This window comes from Chiroxiphia lanceolata, chromosome 21 (assembly GCF_009829145.1).
Source record: "Chiroxiphia lanceolata isolate bChiLan1 chromosome 21, bChiLan1.pri, whole genome shotgun sequence".
Lineage (NCBI taxonomy): Eukaryota > Metazoa > Chordata > Aves > Passeriformes > Pipridae > Chiroxiphia > Chiroxiphia lanceolata.
The window spans coordinates 1,595,735-1,617,641 of NC_045657.1; the positions used below are offsets into that span (position 1 = coordinate 1,595,735).

The 21,907-nt window shown below is 44.3% G+C and overlaps 1 protein-coding gene and 1 long non-coding RNA gene across 5 annotated transcripts in view; both read right to left on the minus strand.

Moving 5' to 3' along the window:
• The window catches only part of LOC116797249, a 63,720-nt gene extending 61,341 nt beyond the window's left edge, over positions 1-2,379 (minus strand). The window contains exon 1 of the long non-coding RNA XR_004360600.1: positions 2,277-2,379. This is a non-coding gene — a long non-coding RNA (uncharacterized LOC116797249). The remainder of the gene's footprint in view (positions 1-2,276) is intronic.
• A 2,611-nt stretch (positions 2,380-4,990) lies between these two features.
• RABGAP1 (RAB GTPase activating protein 1) overlaps positions 4,991-21,907 on the minus strand; it is a 74,236-nt gene continuing 57,319 nt past the window's right edge. For all 4 annotated transcript variants that reach the window (XM_032708616.1, XM_032708615.1, XM_032708617.1 and 1 more), the window contains 12 exons: positions 21,341-21,415; positions 18,980-19,105; positions 18,476-18,619; positions 16,889-16,930; positions 16,421-16,549; positions 13,524-13,616; positions 12,430-12,540; positions 9,628-9,732; positions 9,077-9,160; positions 8,219-8,290; positions 7,519-7,716; positions 4,991-6,706 (listed from right to left, as the gene is read on the minus strand). In XM_032708616.1, the coding sequence (XP_032564507.1) occupies positions 6,584-6,706; positions 7,519-7,716; positions 8,219-8,290; positions 9,077-9,160; positions 9,628-9,732; positions 12,430-12,540; positions 13,524-13,616; positions 16,421-16,549; positions 16,889-16,930; positions 18,476-18,619; positions 18,980-19,105; positions 21,341-21,415 (1,302 nt within the window). In that variant the 3' untranslated portion in view covers positions 4,991-6,583. The remainder of the gene's footprint in view (positions 6,707-7,518; positions 7,717-8,218; positions 8,291-9,076; positions 9,161-9,627; positions 9,733-12,429; positions 12,541-13,523; positions 13,617-16,420; positions 16,550-16,888; positions 16,931-18,475; positions 18,620-18,979; positions 19,106-21,340; positions 21,416-21,907) is intronic.

The following is a 21,907-nucleotide window of genomic DNA, read 5'->3' on the forward strand; positions in this document are numbered from 1 at the left end:
TCTCAGACACAGCAATCAAATAAAATCTGCACAACAGTTTTCCTTTCCCCGTGCGGCACAAACTGACCAGCCAGATTAGTAAACCCCATATCAAGAGTTATTCCAGTGTCCCCTCCCTAGCAGCTTTTCTGACTGGGGCTCCAGGGCTCCCCTTTACCCTGGATGTGACAGCTCCCTGCACGAACAGACGCTCACAGCAGGGAGTTTAAACACACAGCTTGGATGTTTTCATGGCACACGCTAACTGTGCTCGGCATGGGGAGGGCTCCTGCTCAGAGCTGGCAGCCTGCAAGTCTCTCATCACTTCTGCACCTTCTGGAGCCTCAGAGCCCACAGTGGCTGCCATTCCATCTGAAGCACAGAAGCACCTTCCTAAAAATCACAGCTTCTGCCGCACAAGCTGTTGATGAAGGTGGACCTCTGTGACACCACAACTGACCCAGCCTGCTCCCCTCCATAAACCAACCTGCACTTGGAATCCTCAGCACCTCCAGTGACCGCCATGGCCACACTTAAACCACACACCAAGGGCCCTTAAGGGATCACGGGAGAGCAAGAGAACAACCAAGGTCACATCACCTCCAACTGTAACTCAAGCCATTAAAGCTGATTAAAAAATACTTTTGCCCTAACATTTTAATCAACATGCATTATAAGACTTCTGTATTCTGAAAAACTTCCATTATGTGATAAACTTTCGCTATGAAGTTTGCTACACCTCATATCTCAACTAATGTTGGTAAACCAAGAGAGGATCAGAAAGACTTTAAGCCAAGGTGGTGTACTTTAAGTACTTTAAGCCAAGTTCTGTATTAGAAACACATCCCATAGATTTACTGCCAACACATTTCAATTTTACTACACTTCCTCTCAGCAGATCGTTTTTGCACAGGGACATAACTTTCAGATCAGAATTCACAAAATGGAACGTTCTCGTTTTGTAATTACTCCAGGTATCGCTCAGACTGTAGATTCTGGATTTGCTAAAAGGAAATGATGGTTCACACACACAGGTTTTTGCAAATGCTGGGCATTTCTGGCTGGATGCTACTTGGCATCCTGACAGATTCTTTGTTAGTTCCTTACTTGAATCACCTAACTGCTGAATTTTATTGGAATAGATTTTAGCTCCCTAAAAGTATAGAAAACATTTAATTTCACATTAAGAGTTTGTTCAACGAAGACGATTGCTGCTATTTAATACTGCTCTTTAGAAGTCTTGCAGGGTGCAGGACTTTTACAGTGCCATCTGCAGCAATTTCATCTATGCCAATTTGGGCCAAACCAAGTAGAACAATTACTCAATTAAAAATACAAGATATTTCACAAAATTGGTGAGCAAACTGCTTCTGCAGTCCTCAGGAGGAGCTCAGATAAACCACATTCTCCTCCTGTTACTTCAAGAACAAAAAAGTTCTATTTAAAATAGTGTTTACCCTCTGTATTTGTATGCATTATGTGTGTAAACCTATAAACTATAGTAGGATTTTTTTCTGCACTCACTAATTACTGCACAGAAATAGCATCCCTTTACACATCTGCCCAAGCATGACCTCAGTGATTCTAAGATTTACCGAAGTGGGTTTATTTTTCCTTATTTGAGCTTTCTGTGCTCCCAGCACTGCAACACAACCAGCACTCAGTAGAACCTGTACCAGGGAGGAGCCCGTGAATTCCCTCAACCAGCAGCCAGTGGTGTGACTGGCTTCTCATCAAGCAGGGTCTCCACGGGGGGAACAGCCCACGGCAGCCACTCACCACATTACAGATCAAACAGCTCCACTTTATTACCCCTCACAGCCCATTTCAAAGCTTTCCAGCTCGGGGGGTCCTCAGCTCAGCTCTCAGCACAGACCTGCGCCCGTGACAGGGTGACACGAACATCACCCACCTCCTGCTGAAATGGTGCTGCTGCAGGGGCAGAACCCACCAGCTTCCTCAGCCTGAGGGGCCTGAGGGCGTCTGCAAGGGGGAAAAACCAGGGGGGAAAAGCAATTTAAACCCCGTGCAAATCCAGGGAAAATTTCACATCTTCTCCACAGGGGCCATTAACCCTCCAAGTTCTGCACACGTTTTCCCCGAAGTATCACCCATCTCCAGCAGTTAATGGTTTGATGTAAAGCTCTGGTGTTTGTCTCGTGCCCTGGCGCTCTCCTGACACCCACAGACGTTGGGAGAGCTTTGGGAGGAACCCCGCGATCCCCTCACGAGGCAATGCCCCGCCCAAAGGCCTCTGCTCTCCTCCAGCCCAGCAGCATTGTGTCCCCGCTCCGCACCTCCTTTCCGTCGGGCAGCCCATGCCTGTTCCCTTTCCGCGGCGCACCGCCCCCGGCAGCCCTCACAGCAAACAAAATGGCGCCGCGCCTCGACTCCCACGGCCCTCACAGCGAACAAAAGGGTGCCGCTCTCGCGCCGCCGGCTCCCATTGGCCGTTCCTGCTGCCAATCAACGCGCCAGCCTATCAGAGCTCGCCGCGGCCCGCGCGCCCCGCCCCCGGGCAGGAGGCGGGAGCCGTGAGGGCGCTGAGGCGGCGGCCTCCCTGAGCCGGGCGGGGGTTCGCGGAGCCCCAGGGCTGGGGTGGTTTGTTCAGGCCGAAACAGCCCGAGACAGTCACACGCACGTCGCACTTCACTGTCAGCTCGGTTCCACTCACCGCCCTTCAGGAAGAACTTAAGAGCACCATGAGGGAACACTTGACTTCAATGCTACACCCATAAAACGTGGCTCCTGAGCAGGGCCCTCGTGCTTGCCCATGTGTCCTGCCAACGCTGTACTCCCTGCAGCTCTGTGGACACAGTTATCCTAAGAAAACGCCCTCAGCCCTGGATTCCACTGCCCTCTTCATTAGTATGCTGAAAACGCGGCAAAACAAACCCTCATTCCTCAAAGTCATTAAGACATGCAGCGGTAAATTCTAGCAAAGCCCTGAAGGCTTTTGTACGCAGAGACCTTGATTGTCTTCGGTAATACAGAAGGCAAAATACCACACAAAAAAAATAGAGGAAAAAGGAGGAAAAAATAAAATAGAAAGCAATCCCTAGTGTGTCCAGTGGTGGCTCATTTATTTAGTTTAGAAGGACCCTCAGTTGAGTTTGTTGGCTCACACGAGGTTCCCTGATCCATCAGGGCACCGGCACAAGCCCTGGTGATCCACCCGCAGTGTTGTCCCCGCTCCCACCCAGGGCTGGAAAACCTCCCTGGATTAAGCTCTTAATGTTCAGCACCTCCGAAGTGTCTAAAGTTAGGCTGGATGAACGCGAGCCAAGCTGTTGAACAGATGGAGTGAAATCCTCCTCTTGATAACAGGAACTTTATATCACTGCCACGGATAAGAAGGGCAGCTAAAAAAAAGTCAGGGAGGTAGTTACATAAATTTCCAGACGGCTTACCAGCAATGCTTAAAGGTAAAACTTTCTGACAGATCCTGAATATCCACTTCCAGCTGCAGACCCTGAGCAGCCAAGAAGTTCTGCAACACAAATGAGATTGTAACACTGGAGCTCCCACACTGAGCCCATCGGAACTCAGTGATACAGCACAAACATGCAAAGCATTTGGAGCCTGGAGCCGGGGGCACAGGGGATTAAACCCAGTTCAGTGCTCAAACCCAGCTTAGAGGCACATGTGAGCTGAAGGGTGATTGACTACCAGCAAGTAACCATCTCATTAATGCCAAAAATGCTGCCAAACACACTCATTTCTTTTCACTTTACAGGGCTGTAAAACACTCATGCTTCACAGCAACTCTGACTCAATGTCCTTGGTTTTTTACCTTGCTTATTCACAGTTTTGAACATTCCAAATTTCCTCATCTTAAAACTGACCTGCTTCCTTGTGTAATTCCATGTAATTGTGCTTCAAAAGATGCACATCTCAGCACAGGATCCATTTTTCTTGATTAGTTGTGGATATTTTAGATGGAGTGAAACGCCTTGGTAATTCTGTGCATCAAAACCCTTCAGGTAGGCATGTAAAATAATCCATAATGGCTGGAAGCTGCCTATGAAATGTTTCAGATGAAATGCTGGGAAGCAGTTATGTATGTCCCACATCCATACTAAAATGGGGAGTATATCTGCCTGCAATTTGGAGGTAATGTTTACTTAAAGAGTGGAAGAAATCTGAACAATAAAGCAGCTTTCCCCTCCCTCTAAGTACCTCAGTTGTGGAGGAAAGTACACTCTTACACCATTTCCCATTCTCTTTGGGGAAGACAAGTGAATGAAGTGCTCTGGGTTGTTTCTTCCTCTCCCTACTTACCTTTAAACTTTAATTAAAAGTTGTAATTACAGAGAAATCGCAGAGCTGACCTTACCAAGGGATGTCCCTCTGGGAAAGACAAAGCAGCAGAGACCACGCACAGCCACGTAAAGCCATTCTCTTAAAGCAAAAGTAGGGCTGGAAAGGTGACACCACAACAGCCTCCTAGAGCAGGGCTGCTTCCCCAGTCACCTTTAGTTGTTTTGGTGACAAAAATGCATTTTTACTCCTTGTTCTCTCTGCAGAACACGGAGCTGGGGAGCTGAGCTGCCCCGTGACCCAATTAGTGCACCCTCCAGTCGTGCAGCTAAAAATCCTGGGGAGGATGACGGGAACCACACGTGACCCCATGGAATTTGGTGCTGATGGTGATAAGCAGAGCTTGCCTACATCTATTTTGCAGATTCAAGCAGAATTTGGAGGGCCATGGGAAAAAAAAAAATGTTCTAAATTGGGCATGTTTGAGAAATACTGAGTCACAAGTCTCAAGCTGCACAAGGTCATTTTGCAGTTTCTTTTTTCAAAGCAAACCCTAGATTTTATTATATAAACCAGTGTTGGCAGCACTCAGAACATGCAGTCTTTTTTAGCAAAGCCCTTTGCAGCATGACTATAGTTTCAGTCTTGGAGAAGCCTGCAGATGCTACTGCTTCTACTTTAAGAAGAGAATTAGTTTTATATTGCAAAATATTTAATTAACTTCCTGTTCAAATGAAATGAAACAACAAAATAGTTATACAATTTTACTAGTTTATATTTCAATTCATAAAGTATACACACTGCAACTATGCTACCACAATGTCCACGCATCTAATATTGATGGAGTTACAGTATTTTTTTTGGTATTAAACAATAGGGATAATGTATGCAGTTAAGGAAAAAAGCTTGGACATAGCATGTTCTATCCCGTAGTTACAGAGTACATTAGCTAGCATTAGTACAGTAAACAAGAAAAAGGTAGAAATACAAAATAAACCAAATATCTTTATATACAAACCAGTGCCTCTTATTGTTACCAGCTTATACTCACACTGCACACAAAATTTATCCACTGATGCAATAGATACTTCAGCATAACACAAACCATTATAAATTAAAAAATTACAAGGTGCAAAACTCCATTCTACAGCTTTCTGGTGAGAACTCAGTACAATCCAAGGAATAAGGACTCCAAGCACGTTTAGCACCTATTAGTGCAACTGCATCGAGCGTGAAGAAGGACCTACACCCCCTCGGAACTCCCAGGGAAGAGAGGTGACAGCTAGAGATGCTCGCAGCTACACCCACGCTGTGATTTCTGCCTCATATATATCTCAGTTTATTGTTTCTTTGTCCCATTCATACCTATGTGCAAAACTAAAACCTGGAAGCTCCGGGGGGGAGCTCCGCAGAAGGCCCTGCTACAGCCGGGTAAAAACAAACAAACAGGAACAAAACAGAAACCGGACAAACCCCAGACAGAGTCAGTTCCATGTCAGACCATCCACATCATCAGTACTCTTGAGCAGTCCTGTGGGGGCGGGGGAACGCTGCTGATATGTGGATGAACAACACGACACGAGTGAAACGGAAATTCGCCAAGAATTCGCATTATTCTTGTCTAGCACTTCCACAAGTCTCCCAGCCTGCAGTGGGGGATTCGTTTGGCTGCCCATGCCAAAAAAGCCCAGAGTTGCATAGAATTGATTAGTAACAGAAAGAAATGCCAAACACAGAGAGATGGATGCTACATCTACTAAAACAAAGTGGGGTTGCTCGACAGGAATGCTGAAATCATCCCCATTCATAAAGCAAAACATGTCACCTCCTACTCTCCATTTCCTACCTCTGGGGACTGCTTTCTGGCACTGATGTAGTTCTTGATAAAGTTGTCTTTTTTGTTGCATTTTTTCCTTTTTTCCTTTTTTTTTCCTTTTTTTTTTTTTTTACTTCGTTAGTGACACTTTTCCTTTCAAATAAAATATTAAAAAAGGTTATAACTGTAAAAAAACCTATCATATGTAAACTTAACAATTAGGGTTTGGTAAGTTCTCGTACCTAGTCTGTGAAAAGCCTCCAGCCAGACGCAGAATGGAGTGTTTCTCTGAAGAGCTTCAATCTAGCTACATCACCTGTTAAATATCAGTAGTATGAACATCCCATGTCTAGCAATAAAACCTCTCCTGTGTTTCCATCCTCTTTATCACTGACCTATTGAAATCCTGACATGCTGTGTTTCTATTTTATTTACATTCTGGTCCTCTCATGTCACAGAATTAAACATCTGGCCAAGGAAGGCAACAAAAGGTGTTGTGTTAAAAGGTGTGTTTGACAGAACTGCTTTTCAACAAGTCTCTTTTCCTTGGACTCCAGTCACTGTTTTTATAGAGCTTATTGTTCTGTTGAACCACGTTTTCTTTGCAGCTTGTACTTCATTCAGGGCCAGACCCAAATGGTGCTCCAAGTCCTGCAAACACAAGAGTAATTTCATTAATTTGTTATGCATTCACAGTACAAGGTTATAGGAGTCAAACTTAGAAGGCTCTAGGACATCTACAACCTCTTGGCCACTTTTAGAAGTTAAACCAGTCTTACATAAGTTAAAAGCAGCACAACAAGCCAATGAAGAGAGGAAAAAAACCGCTTTGAAAAGCAAAACAAGACTTGTGTCCTTGCCCTTAGTGAAACATTCCCCTTTCTTCAGTACATCCAAACCCTTTAATTCTCTCCCATCTGAGGAGGAGCTACTCCCACAGGAAGTGGACTTTCTACAAACTAATTTTTACCTTTCCGTGAACAAGCAGCACTGACACATCAGTTTTAGGCTAAAAGAACAACGTTGTCATGTTTTACACAAATACCTCAAGTACCTGGAGTGCTTTCCAATCGTGTTTTAAGAAACATGTCTAACATTTGTCACATGTTAGCTCTTCATTTAACACTGATTGCGAGATAAAGGAGTGTGTGATTCAGTGCTCTGTCACAGCTTGGATCCCTTCCAAGCAGTTGCAGAGGATCAGGCAGTCAGTGCTGCACTGCAGACAGGCAGATGTCTGCAAGTTGGAGGAGCTGGTAAATACAGTTCGTGCAACTCCAATTATGTTGTCTGCACACACCGAGTTTCACCCCCAGTGTTTGGTTAAATAGCACAGGCAGGAAATAGCAGGTTACAGTTTCAACCAACAGGCTCCGTTCCAATCCCTCCACAATTCCCACACACATTTTTCTAGGAATGCAGACACACTGTACAGACAACAGAACGAACCTCCAGAGCATTACCTGTATTTTACATTCCGCCTCCACAAGCTGCAGTTTGGTCTGGGCCAGCTCAAGCTCCATCTCCCTCAGCTGGTTCTTCAGCGTTTCCTTCTCCTCGTCCGTGTCCTCGTCCGACCCGTCCTTGGCAGTGCTGGCCACCTTCACCCGGCCCTCCTTGTTGAAGAACTCCCGGCAGTGCTCGCAGTCATCCACCTTTTGCTAAACAAACACCTGGTTGTGAACCAAGGGCTGGGCATGGGATCAAAGCCTCTTCCTGCCTCTGCACCAGAGGGATCGCTCATGGGAACCTGTGGGCAGGCACAGCCAAGCAGGAACTCCTGCCACCCCCCCCTCGTGGGCTCTGCAAACACTGCTGTGTTACTTGGCTACAATAATGGGCTTTGTCCCACCCCCAGGTTACTTTAAGGTAAAAGACAGCCAGAGAATCTCTTCCAGAAAAAAAAGACCCCTCAGAAAAATTGACAGTTATTATTGCCCAGCATCAACATTATCCTGTAACCACTACAGCAAGACAGGGATGACACCTACTCATCTTTTCTCCCAGACCTCCCCCTTGTAATCTCTTTTATCTACAGGAACTGTCTTGCAGCCACCATTTTAATAATGTAATAAATTGTGTGCTTGCTGGCATGATTTTGCTAAGGGACTGAAACATTGGAGACTGAAACACTGGAGACTGTGCATCTCTCTGCTCTCTTACCCGTATTTTCTCAATTTCAGCTTTATTTGCTGTTTGTTGCTTTTCCAGTCGCTCACTCAGCTGGGAACAAATCTGACAAGCAAAATTATGTTACCAGACCATTTATAAATGTAAATTTCCTCCCAAATGAATGCTAAAGTGCAAATAAATGCTACTGCAATATTAACATGGATAGTCTGAGGACTCTTAGAAAGCCAGGAAAATTGGGATGCTGCATTAAGTTGTCCTATTGTACATATTCCCATTCTCTACGTATTCTTCCATTCCCACAGGAAAAGGTGCAGTTTCAATGTAAGTTATTAGCAGTTTGGCCTTGCTAAAGGAGCCAGAAAAGGTTAAGAATAATATGGCTCTTTTTGTTGCCTTTGGGATAAAAGAACCATCAAGACAGAGTAGTAGAAAAGCTAATTCATTCCCTGAAACCTGTTATGGGCCCACTAAAAAGATACATGAATGTGCTCCCGTGATACCTTGTGATCAGGAGCTTGAAAACCAAAGGAAATCTTTGGAAGGAAAATGGCATCTTCTTTTTATTTCTTAGGTGCTGTTACCATTTGACTGAAAAAGGAAAGCTGGGAGAGAAGCTTTTGCAGATGAGGTGAGCCTTTGATCCACAGGAGCCCATCTGAACAAGGTCAGGCTGTGGTGACTGATCAAGTACAAACACCCACATCAGGGCAGACAGGACTGACCCCCAACACCAGCACCTCAGCAAAAGAAAATGCACAACCAACCCCAGGCTTCCCATGTCTCCTCAAATGCATGGCACAGATCACACTGATTTCCCGAAATCTCCTAAAATACCTGGGGAGGTCTTGCACTTTGATAGCAACCACATCCCCCTGAGGTTGTACTCACCTGTTTGTAGTCACCAATAATAGAACTGTTCTTTTTGATCTCTGACTCTGCCTTATCTAGTTCCCTACGACACATTTCCTTCAGCTGCAGGAAAGAAAAAGAAAAAGAAAATATGGCTACAGTCTGAAAAATACCCAGGTGGTATTTCCTCCTCCTCCTTAACTTCCCTGCTCTGCTCTACAGCAGGGAGCAGTGGCCCAGCTCAGCTCCATGGAGGCAAGGAAAAGCTGGGCTTTGGTGGCCATCACTGACAGCAGTGGACTGGTGAAGGGAAGGAAGCACTAGAACAGTGCTGCCAGCTGAAGTCCTGCACTGCCTCTCTGTGCAGCATCCCTGGCACAGCCTGTGACTTTGTGACTCCGAGTGAACAATTCCCACCCTGCGAAGCACCTGGCAGGGAAGTGCCAAATCCTGCTCTGCTGACGTCCTTCACACCGCAGAAGAGGGACAAACATGACTTAGAACATTAAGCCCTTCCCACACTTGTCACTTGTTATTTTTATCATTTCTGTACTGTACAGAACAGTGGAAATGGCAGAAATGCCCCCAACCTGAGCAGATTCTTCCTCCAGGCGCCTCTTTTCTTCCTCTGCATCAATCAGCTTCTGTTTGGTCATCAGCAGTTCCTTATTCAGGGCATCTGCCTTCTCCTCTGCCTGGAACACAGAGTGGAGGCAGCACTGAGGGGCTTCCCTGCTGTGCCTCCACCAGCACAGAGCCAAGAGTGCAGCCCTGTCAGTCTTGTTAAGGTTTGGCTCACTGTTATTAAAAACAATACAACTTTATTCTGAAAGTTATTTTTCTAAAAGTTACCATTGCAATGGCAAAGCACCAACAAATCAAAATTAGTGAACAGCACTTACATTTCATCACTCCAAAACTTCCTGAATTCGGTCATTAGTTTTAGCAAAACTGGAGTAGGGATTGCTCCAAAGAAATCCAATAACAGAAGTAAGTTGTGTTTTCTTTGTATCCAGACTGGAAGTTGACCAACACATTTTGAAGACAACCAAAGGCACAGCACCAGCTCACAACGTGCAAGATCGATAAAAGACTAACAACCAGCTCAGACCTAAGTTCAATTTGCAAACATTCAACCTTGCAATGAAAACAGAATTAATGAAAAAGGCCTCTAGAAGGTTTAAAAAGCCCCCAGAATTCTATGGCACCTACCAATGGATGTCATACATCTCTCATGTCACCCAGAAAATACTGCATGAAAAAGCTGAGCTACCAAGGCAAACATAAGAGCCAGACCCCTCTCTCCTGCCTCCTTAAGGAAAGGTCCCACCAGAAACCAACAATCCCTTTTTACTGCAGTTTTTAAAGAATAAAGATATGTTATTGAAAAATTTCAGGCTCTTTATAAATCACTAAAAACTCTGTAAAGTTAAGACACCTCTTCCTGTCTCACACACACAACACAGCATTTCCCAATAGGTGTATGGATTCTACATAAAAATAGATCAATAACTCAACTGATATATAAAATCTTCAGAAAGTAGCTGTACCGATTCCCTTCAAAGGAAGAAAATCAAAAAGTGAATTTTAGTCCCTTAAAAGTCCTGCTGATCCTTTAAAACAGATGGCAAAGGCAAAGAGAACATCTTTTCATTATAGATGGATTTTAAGCTGTTTTAAAGTTAAAGCAAACTGGGATGTGGGAGCCCAACCACAGCAGAAATATGAAGCCTATTTTCTGGTCTAGTGAAAGGATATTAAGGAAATTTTTGTATTTTCAAATGCTGTGCTTTGATCTTTTAGGTTGCAGATTTCAGACATGCCATGAAGGCATTAGAAAAGGTGTGTTAAACACTGTCCTTCGGTACTTTCCTTTCAGGACATTGGGCTGGCAGAGAGAAACTTATTTCAGGACCCAATTAAAAGAATTAATCAGGGTCCTAAAGTAGGATCAAACCTACCTATGTGCTCCCTGGGGATAACCCAAATGCTGCCAAACATCATTTATCATCTTTGAAGACAAGACTATTATATATCCAGTGAGGCATATCAAAGGTTTTGTCTGATTTTGTTCCCCTCCCAGTTCTCCATTTAAACAAAACAATGTAAAAGTGTAACTGTGTCTCATACAGGCTCAAGCAGCCACAAACAACAGTTAAAAACTGGTAGAAAAAGTTCCTTCAGGACATTTTTTGCTGGAGTCCACTCCACTGCCAGTTCTGGGCAGTCTGTAGAGCCTTCTGGAAGCCTCGTTAATGAAGGGAAAAAGCCCAGGCAGGAGGAGGGGAACACACCAAAGCATGGTGAAAACCTGCTTCCTGATTCACACACCTTAACACCAGAGAGCAGTAATTGTAATAAACCTGACAGTCATAAACCAAATCTCATTAAGAGCAACATTCACCCACTGGCATCAACATTTAGGGCAGGAACATTATTCCAACAGCAAGTTTCCAGGAGGTCGTGGGAAACCTTAAATTCTCTGAGGCAGATACACAGGAACATTTGAAAGCCTGTCAACTCCTGCACTGTATGACTTTCAGAAGTCATTTTCCTTTGAGATTTCAGAAATGCACTTATCTTGGTACAGAACAAGAATGGCAAAACACGAGCACTTGAACTCTTCCCCTCAGCTCCCCCAGCAGACACACGAAATGTGCTCCAGCCTGCCATGTGCTAGAAATGCCAGTACCTTTCTGTCCCTGCATGTCCTGTCAAAAAAGAATAAGCAGATCTCCCAAAATAATAAAATAATAACATATCTCAAACGTGAATGTGTAGAGAAGGGAATGGGACAGCAAGCTGAAAAAAAATTCCTGTAACCCAAAGTGAACCTGAAGTTTCCTCCTCAGAGCTCTCCTGACATGGAAAGAGCCCAGGAGGGGGAGTTCACATGGGCAGATTCCAACAAGCCAAATGGGAACCACAACAGTGTTTTCAGAGTTGCCCGAGGTACCTGAGAGCCTGAGCCACACCGAGCCAGACAGACTCAGCCTTTCAAGTTTATCAGGCACTTTGCAAACCCTGTCTGCTGTGAAATCATATTCATAAAAATCCCAGGAAAACAGAATCCAGCATCCATGTTACTGTCTCTGTGACAATTCAAAGACTTGGCATAGCTCTTGCTAGACTTTCTTTGAACATACAGAGAGAAGAAGGCAACTACTCGAGTCTGGGCTCAGAAGCTCTCCTTTCCCTCAGATTACTCAGAATGCTTTTCACACTCATCAGTATTTCAGTCACCAGTCCTGTGTCCTGTGTGCAACAAGGATGTGGAGGAAGGAATCCTGGCCCACCCAAATAAAAACTACTCCGTGTATCTCCTCTCCAGTGAGAGCAGCAAGAAGGAATCAGCCCTTGTCTGCACTAGACAGCACACAGACACATCTTACGTTGTCCAGGTCCTTCCTCAGCGCGATCTTGCTGGTCACCAGCTCGTGTGCCAGGTCGTCGTTCTCCTGCTCCAGCCTCATGTTTGCCTCCTGCAGGCGCCGGTTCTCCCTCTGGGGGACACGAGACAACAGGGATCCACAAAAAGGCCTTCCCAGAAGTTTGTGTCTAGAACACCAAGCCTGCTGTTCTTACACACAAAAGCCAGCCTGGTATCCTGAGTATGCAAAGACAACTCTACCTGCATGACGTTCCCTGAGGACAGAACTAGCTAATCATACTATAAATATAAAATAAATACAGTATTAGCCTTGAGAAGAAACCAGGTATAAATAACTCTGCTCAGCTATGACTTGTTGAGCTACAGAAATGTTTCTGAAGCCTGCAATGGGAGTGGTATCATTCTGCCATCGATACCTTGCCAGGCGCTTCCTACAAGTGCTGCTTTTCCTGGCTCAAAATAGATTTGCATGCTGGAAACAGGTGAGAGAAGAGGATCCTGGGAAAAACACTCTATTTTCTCCCACCTGTTACAACTCCCAGCACAAATACTAAATAGTTTACATAAAACTTTTCTGATTAAAATACATAAATTTATATATATGTGTCTGTGTGTGTTATTGTAGTACATGTACACACACATAACATTATATGTGTAATTTCTTCCTATATTTATTTGATAAGTAAACTACTCATAAAATGATATACTTTACTGTAACATACCTCATTTGAAATTAGGGAGAGTAGTATTGGCAGGATTGCAATCATGGAAGGCAGAGCTAGAATTAATTAGGCATTTCCTTTCTGTTCATGGGTTTTGGTGCAGTTGGCACGTTACACAAGTGCTAGAAACAGGCTCTACTGAAACACTTCTGCAACCCCAAATATAAATTCATATTATTCTTTTTCTGCACAAAGCTGGGCTCACAATGACCCCATCCTGATTAATGTTGCCAGTACAGAGAAAGATTGCCTTCATGGAGCCAATTCCCCTGTTGCATCCAAACTGGTCACCAAACAAAAGAGCTCAAAAAAAAAAGGAGGCAAAATAGGAATTTCCTGTTTGTTAAATCAGGCTGGAGAAGGTAAATGTTACCTCAAATCTTTCTATAGGATCCTCCTGTTGAGCTTGCTGCTCTCTCATGGTATGATATTCCTTTTCATATTTCTTCAGCTTCTTCTGGCTAATCTAAATTAAAGCAGCCCATTAGTTCCTGCCCAGAACATCAATGAAAGAACACAATTCACACAGGGTTATTATACCAGCTTTAGGCAACTGCTGCCTTCTACAAAACACAGCTCATGGCTTCCCCCAGCTCTGAGTGTCAAACCCTCAGAGATGGTCAGAACCTCGATTCCACTCAATACAATGACAGCAGCATCTCTGCCTCTCATCCTTTTGTGGAATACAGGGAAGGTTTCCAGAGGCACCCAGAGCATCCTGCCCCAGCTCTCCCTTGGTGCTGCACAGCTCTCTGCTGCTCCACACACTGCAGTGGCTCAGCAGAACAGAACCCCACGAGCCAGGTTTAATTTCTGAACTGGCCTGATGCAGAGGCTTCTTCAGCTGTAACATTTACCATCACACAGAGGTATTTGGTTTACTTTAACATGAGACTGCGAGTACTGAAAGGGCAAGTGCAGGCTCAGCTGACATCTCTGCTGGTGTCACTCAAGCTCAGCAGAAAACAGCCCAGGCCCTGGGTTGCCGAGGTGTCCGGACAAGCAACAGCTCCAAGGCATGTGAGCCCTGTCCTGGGCTGCTCTGGGGTTTGGGCAGCTGGAATGCTGCCCTGGGCTCCCATGGACACCAACACAGAAAGGTGATGTTGAATTCAACATTTTTTTGTGCTCAGTGCTCAAGTCCTACAGGGCCAGGGAACACAAGGGAGGCTGTAACAGATCCTGTCCAGCACCTTTCCTGGTGTCACCTGGGCCATGTACTAGAGTGGTTCAGAACAGGGACCATGCCCAGAGCACTGTGAGCATTTCACATCCCACTCACTGTGCATCTAAACGAAATCTCTGGCATAAAAAGTTGCTACTGAACCTTTAGCATTATTTCAGTAACCCAAATAAATGGCTATGGTTTCCTCTTTAAAAAACTCTTGTCTGAGAAACAGGCTGAATTTTACATGCATAAACGACAGGGAGAATGGAAAACGTGTTTGGTTTCTCTTCTCTCTGGTTTTATCATTAACAGCCTTCCTGGAGAGGAGCTGCAGAAACCTGGTGGCCAGGCTCCCTCTAGTGAGGGCTGACCAGAAGCACCTCCCGGCCCTTGGGACGAGGATGGCCCTTTTGGAGATGCCACCCCCTTTGCCTGGAGCAGCTCCAACCACATCACAACTGCGAGTTATTCTTACTAAGCACCCCAGAGACCCACCCAGAGTATTAACCCTTCCCTGAGAGTGAAGGCAGAACCTTGAGTGGATTATTTCCCTGCTCTGCCTCTGCTCTAACACTGCCAAGTCTTTGGGTTTTGTACCCCAAATCTCCAGCTGTCTAAAGGTTAGATCTTGAAAAGTCAGGCAGGGAGACAGACACACCACTGTATTTTCATCTTCTTTTCCAAGTGCATTAAGAGCATTTGCCTTTTTCAGGTGATCCTGGGAAGATTTGCCACTGTCACCAATTCCAGGCACTGGAGGCCTGGAGGGATCCCTGCCCTGGGGAAGGATTCTTGGTTTGCACGGTCAGAGGAAGCAGAAATGGACACTGCAGTCCCATCATAGTTTTTCAGGGGCACAGGAGGCAGCTAATATAACTCTGCTAACATTTGTTGCCCAGAGAAGCTGCAGCTGCCCCATCCCTGGAAGTGTCCAAGGCCAGGTTGGACGGGGCTTGGAGCAACTCGGGCTAGTGGAAGGTGTCCCTGCCCATGGCAGGGGTGGAATGAGATGAGCTTTAAAGTCCCTTCCAACCCAAACCACTCTGTGTTTCCATGATTTGATGGCAACAATGATGAGTGACTTTAAGAATCTAGTGTTGTCTCCAGCTGATCCTTTGCTGACCTCCTTTCAGCAGAATGCTGTTCTAATCACAGTGCCTTAGCCAGGCTACTTCTCCCTTCCTATAAATTATTTATTTTGACATCAGGCCCTTTTCTGCTCAAAAAAAACCACTTGCAGATACAGAGCTGGAGATTTCTACTGACAGCAAAGGACTTACGTATTAGGTCAAGGAAAGCAATATGTGCAGCACTTCCATCAGATGTGATACAGAAGTGTCCAGCACCTGTGCTGAGCCCAGCAGTGCTGTCTGTGCTTTCTCCATAACCTCCCCTTTAGTCCCCCCAACCCTCACAGCACTCCACAAGCTGTGGACAGCCTTGCCATGTCCACTCAGAGACTGTTTGCTTGTGCCACTTCACACAGCACTGGGAACGCAGGGAATTTTGGCAGAGTGGGAAGAGGAACAAGTTGTTATTTGGGAACATAAACGATAAATGTACTTATTATCACAGAATGAGAGAATATGCTGGACAGAATGGACCCACAGGGATCATCGAGTCCGACTCTTAATCCTGCACAGGACCACCCCCAGGAGTCACACCGTGTGCCTGAGGGATCTGAGCCAGATGCATGTGCATCATTTAATCTGTGGCTAATGGTAAATTAGAGTCAGGAGATAAAACAGCTTTACTCTTGATTATTCTGTAATTTCTACACTAGTTTCATAAAAAATATGCTTGAACTCTGTGCAGAATACTGGTATCCACACTGCTACTACACCAGGATCAGGATCCCAAGCTGCCTTGGATGTTAACATGCTGTGGAAGTTGTGTAATTCCACGCTGATGCTGCAAAGATTTCCACTGGTGAATCTGAAGGAGAAGGGATACTTTGAACCACACCAGTGTATCCAACTCAAAACTAATCTATGCAATCACATCCAATTAACCTGCATTTGCATCTGGACGAGTGAGTAGCTGGGTTACAGCTGGAGACAGGAGGTGTCCCCAGAGGAGCCTGCAGTGCCAGCACCCCTCACCTTCATGTTGCAGGCCAGCTCCATCAGCTTCTTGGCGTTCTCCTCGGAGCGGTACCGCTTGGGCAGCTGCACCCGGAAGAACTTGAGAGCCCCCTCGAAGTCAGTCAGTAACAAATCATCCTTGGTGGTCTGCACACAGGGAGACAAACACCAGAGAAAGCCCGTTCTGTACAACTGCTGAATTTCCCAGAGACAATAAAGCAGCAAGAGTTTTGGAAAGCTCTCAAAACATCACTGCTTCTTAACCTTCTGCAAAGAGTGCTTGTTTCTATTTCTCCAACCTTCTATTCACCCCCACAAAAAAGCACAGTGCTGCACAGGATGTGCCAGACCACAGCACGTGTAACACAGGGAGTTGTTGGCTTCTTAAAAGAAAGCATCATATTTTTGTAACCGGCGTCTTAATTTTTTATATTCTTAATGTTTCCATGATGATGCATAAACCACAGAGTAACATTGTATACTCACTTTTAATAATCCCAGTGCAACGTTAAAGATAACACTTATTCCCTGGAAAAAAAAGGAAGACAAAACAAATTAATTTCTCAGTGTTTACAAGCCTGGGTATGAATTTATTTGGTGGGTTTTGTTGCTTGTCTAGTTTCTGTGACAAGGAAAACCAGGATACACATGTAACAAGGTGCTCTTTTAAATCAAAGGCCCAGAGAATGACTTTGCAAACAACTGGGAAAGTGTCTTTACTGAAGAGCCATTACAGAGAGCAAAACAATTAACACAGTTTTACTATCTCCTCATTAGTCTGAAACAATGAAGGCACTGTTGTGCTCTTTATTTATTTTTAATGACTAGTTGGCCAGCTCAAGATAATTTAATTTTCATATAGCAACTTCTGCAAACACCAATTCAAATGCAACAATATATACACCAACACATCAAGTTCTCATCTTCCAAACCTGGGACAATTTGTGTCATGAAAAACAAAGTGACTCACTCCAGGACGAGTCCCACGGCATCTACTTTGCCACTACTCCTTACAGTGCTTTATTGATATAGTCCAATTAAATACCAACAGTTCCCATAGTCAGCAGTAGCACACACCTTCTCCAGGGGTCCTCTTGATAATTGTGACACTTTGCTCATCTTATTTCAGGATTGTCTTTCTTCTTCCCACCGAATTATTCTTTCACTATTACTTTACAACGATTAAAAAAACCCTTAAAACTTCCCTATGAGCACATTTACTGTTTATGAACTGAAAATGTGTTTCTAAACAAACAGAACTCATTTTCTCCATACCATCTGCTGCTTCCTATTCCACTGGCACATGGACAAAGCAAGCAGCAGACACAGAGAAAGGGCAGGAACACTGACCAGGAGGTTTATGAATGCTGGAACCCTTCAGTGAAGGAAAAGCCACTTCACAGGAACAACTGCAGGTCCAAGGAAGAATGGATGTGTAATGTCACCCAGCAAATCATTAAATAACTCAAGGATGCTTCAGTGCAAGATGGGATTTGTTCACTGATGTTAATAAGCACTGACTCTAATTACACTGTTTACCAGCACAGCACCAAATACACTGTTCTAAACATGATTGCAGACAAAATCTCCATGTAAAGAACTTTGCTCTCTAAATATATCCTGTGAAACATAGAGAGACTTCAAGTTTCCTAGGAAAAAGAGCTCCAAGCTTGTTGCCCAGCATGAGAGTTAGCTGGGCAATTTTATACCCAATGGCCTCCATGCAATAATATTCTAGGAAAAAAATAAGTTCTCATTGTGTATAATACACTGTAAGAAGAGAAGATCCACGTATTTTTAAATTAACTCTCATCCCCTGAGCACTGTTTAGAGTCATCTCACATAGATTCAGCAGTGCTATAGGAAATAGGAGATTATAATATTTTATGTAGATATTGACTCCTAATTTGAATCTTTGAAATGCTGAGAACTTCTGTCATTGCAGAAATATAACACTTTACATAAAAATATCACCTGCCTTGCTCTGACAGAACAGATAGTAACAAGGACATGAACATAGTGACAAACTGTCAGGAGCTGGGAGCTGTGCAAGTCTCCAGTTAAGACACACACCTCACACAGGAGCAAGTCAATAATATGGAAGACCATGTAGAGAGGGAATTTTGCAGTGAAGAGGGTCAGGAACCACTGGGAAGCATACATGTGTGCTTCAAGGCTGATGTCCAAGAAGTGGTTATACAGGTCAGGAATGTATTCCTGGGAATAAAACACACACACACACACAGAGTCAGTTAATTTAGACTATTCAGAGCTGCAGCTGAAATCTCAAATTACAGAGGTAAGTAGGGGAGGGTGACAATCAGTGCAGCAGGGCAGGGTTCTGCACCCACCATTCCTGACATGCCAAGGGGCCTCCTAAGGATGCCAAAGGCTTGTCCAGGTGTGGATGCCCACAGGGACACTGGAACTTGGCTCAGCAGACCCAGCCAGTGCTGGCTGACACAGCAGAGCCACCTCTCCACCCTTGCTGCGAGGTGAGCAGCACTGTTCCAGTCTGAGACAAGCACCAGGGGTCTGCAGGCTCTGAGCACCCACCTCCCCAGGCCCCAGCCCCACCTGCATGAGGCGCTCCAGCTGATAGAACTTGCAGTGCAAATCTTCAAAGTTCTGTTTGAAAAGTTCCCTGAGTCCATAATCGAACATGATTTTGACCAGAACACTGAATGCTTGCTCCTCAGGCATCTGGGAGAGAGGAAATCATTTAGCACAGAACACTCAAACCTCTCCTATCAGCTCCCTTGGCTGCACCTCCCTCCTCCTCCCTCTACTGAAAGGATAAATTGTCACCACTTTTTAATCCGGTTTGAGGGTAAACAAGAATATTAACACACAAAATGACATTCAGTGTTGCCAAGGGCATTGCAGTCTTATTCTGTGGAATAAACCACCTCTCAATCACTCCACTAAAAATACATCTTCCAGACATCAAGACCAAAGCAGTTTCCTGGTGTCTTTGTTCCAAATCATGTCAGAATCTGAATGTTACAGATTTTGACCAGTCTAACCCTCTGTCAGCTACATAAATAAGACAGAAGCAGTATTGACTAGAGGATGTTAAACAGGATCTTTTCCTTATTCTTAATTTTATATTTACCTTTTTCAATGACATTATTTATTTGGTGTTTATTTATTAGATGGCCCAAATAAGAGAGATCAGTAAGTGCCAATAGAAATTCCACCTATCCCAACTCAGCATTGGTTTGGGAAGGTTCAATGTCCCTTTCCTGCCAAAAACTGAAGAAACACTCAAAGCTCATCAGTGTTTTGACATTTTTCCCTGCCCTCAAAATTCAGTTTTCATATTTCTGTAGACAAGTCTGACTTTGGGTCAGTTCCTGGTTCCTGTAAAGGACAGAACATCCATTTCAAGTATTCTATTATTAATCTGCAGATGGAGTTTGTTAAAACTGAAAACTTTGCTGAAACATTCCAAACTGGGAGTGAAGGACTCTCAGAAACTTAATTTCCTTTTCTGCAACATTTGTTTTTATTATTTATTTTCCCCAACAGCCACACTCCAAAGGCTGACTTCAAAGACAATCAAAGAAAAAGAAATTTAATTGAAATTTAGCTTTTTTAAATGCATACATTAATCTCAGAAGCCACAACTGTTGTTAAAGGGAGAACTCTGGAATAACACGTGGTTCAGTCATGACAGTGAGTCTCTCTAATGCAATGGATATTAAAAAAATGGACATATGACAATGAAAAAGCTGAAAGAAAGCACATCTGTTTCAGTAGAAGTGTTCAGTTCTCATATCAGGAAGTGCTGCCCTTCATGATGATTCAGTGAGGAAATTAAGAGTTAATTGCTCGTCAAGTAAATATTGCAGATTACAGTTACAAAGAACTAAAAGGTTGTTATCATTGAACACTTGGCTTTTGTTTCACAAGAATGGAGTTTACAACCTCTTCTATATCCTCCACTGACTTTACAACACTATGGAAAGTCCTCCCCTGAAGACCAGACCTCCCCTTCCACCAAACTGCAGAGAACTCTTCCAGCTCAGTCCTCTGTGGCAGAACAGGCACTGAAGAGCAGCTGAGAAAAGGAACCTCAGAGCACAACTGGGCTTGGGAGCTCTGCAGTTCCAGCTCCCCCTTGCAATAGAAACACTGACAAAAAGCAGACGTTACTTTAAACCAGAGCAGTCTATAAATAATTTGAGCAGATTTCTAACCCTCTCCTATTTCCCAAGCGTGAGTGAATCTAAAACTTTTGCTCCTGACACACGGGAACCATCAATCTCTCTCCAGCTTCTGAACACACCAGCAATTAAAGGCTATTACACTGATGAGATCACTTCTATCAACAGCAATTAAGTTTAAAAAAGCATAATATAGTTTCTTTTAAAAATATTAAAATATTATTGTATCCTTCCCTAACCTCTGAAACCAAGGAGCACAAAGACCTACAGGAAACAGCCCACAGGCAGCACAGTCTGCACTGAGACCTTATGACTGACATCCCCTCAATGCCCTCCACTCATATATATACGTATATATATACATGTATACAGGACATGGCAATCACGATCCATATTTCTGACTGATTCCAGTAGAAACACCTTCTAAAAAGCTTAAATCTGACCTTGAAACCCTATAACAAAAACATTTACAGTGCTGTCTTAAACACAAATTCCATGTCTACTGGTGCTCGTGAGTACAGCCCTGAAGGAAAGGGGTCCTGAAACAGGAACTCAGGGAATGAACACTGACTGCAGACCAGAGTCCTCACAAACACCACAGGAGGCTTTAAACAATGCACTCTTTGCTGTCTAAAATCACGTTATTACTGACCAACACACAAGTGGATACGAGTCCTGCAACTCCACTAGTTCAGGAGTTTGTTCCAGGCAAAGTGGAGCAATAATTATTCTTCAGTTTGAAACAACTGAGGGCAAACCCAGCACTTACATGTAACAGCAGCACAGCAGCAAGAAACGACTGGCCTTGGCAGTAGCCAATCTCTTCATCGTAGACAGAGTAGGCCTGAAAAAAGAATCAAGACTTTACTTCTATCTGTCTCAGGCTACAAACACAAAGAATACACAGGTGCCACAGGGACATCAGGAAGAGGGAGAAGACCAGGAATACAAAAGTGCTGGAAGCCTAAACAAGTCCAGCTAACTGAATGCAGTGAGCTGTCCATTCCTGCCGAGCTCCTCCTGTTAATAAGCAGCCTCAGTGCATGTCTGTGGCTTTATAACATTTATGGGAGGTACATAGTTATCTCCAGTTACATAATTTGTCCAGCTTGATCCAGGCTGACAGGTCTGGAATCACGGGAAGTCTCTGCACCAAACACTTCAGTGGTCAGGAATCCAGAAGGTTTTATGTCTCCTGTCTGAGTGGCACCATCACCAGCTACGGTGAGGAACCAGAGTGAGCCAGGGCCAGAGTCTGTCTCCATGACAGGCAATGGTAACATATCCACATTCTTCTCAGCTACCAGTCACATCTGTCAGTGATGCTGAATGCAAG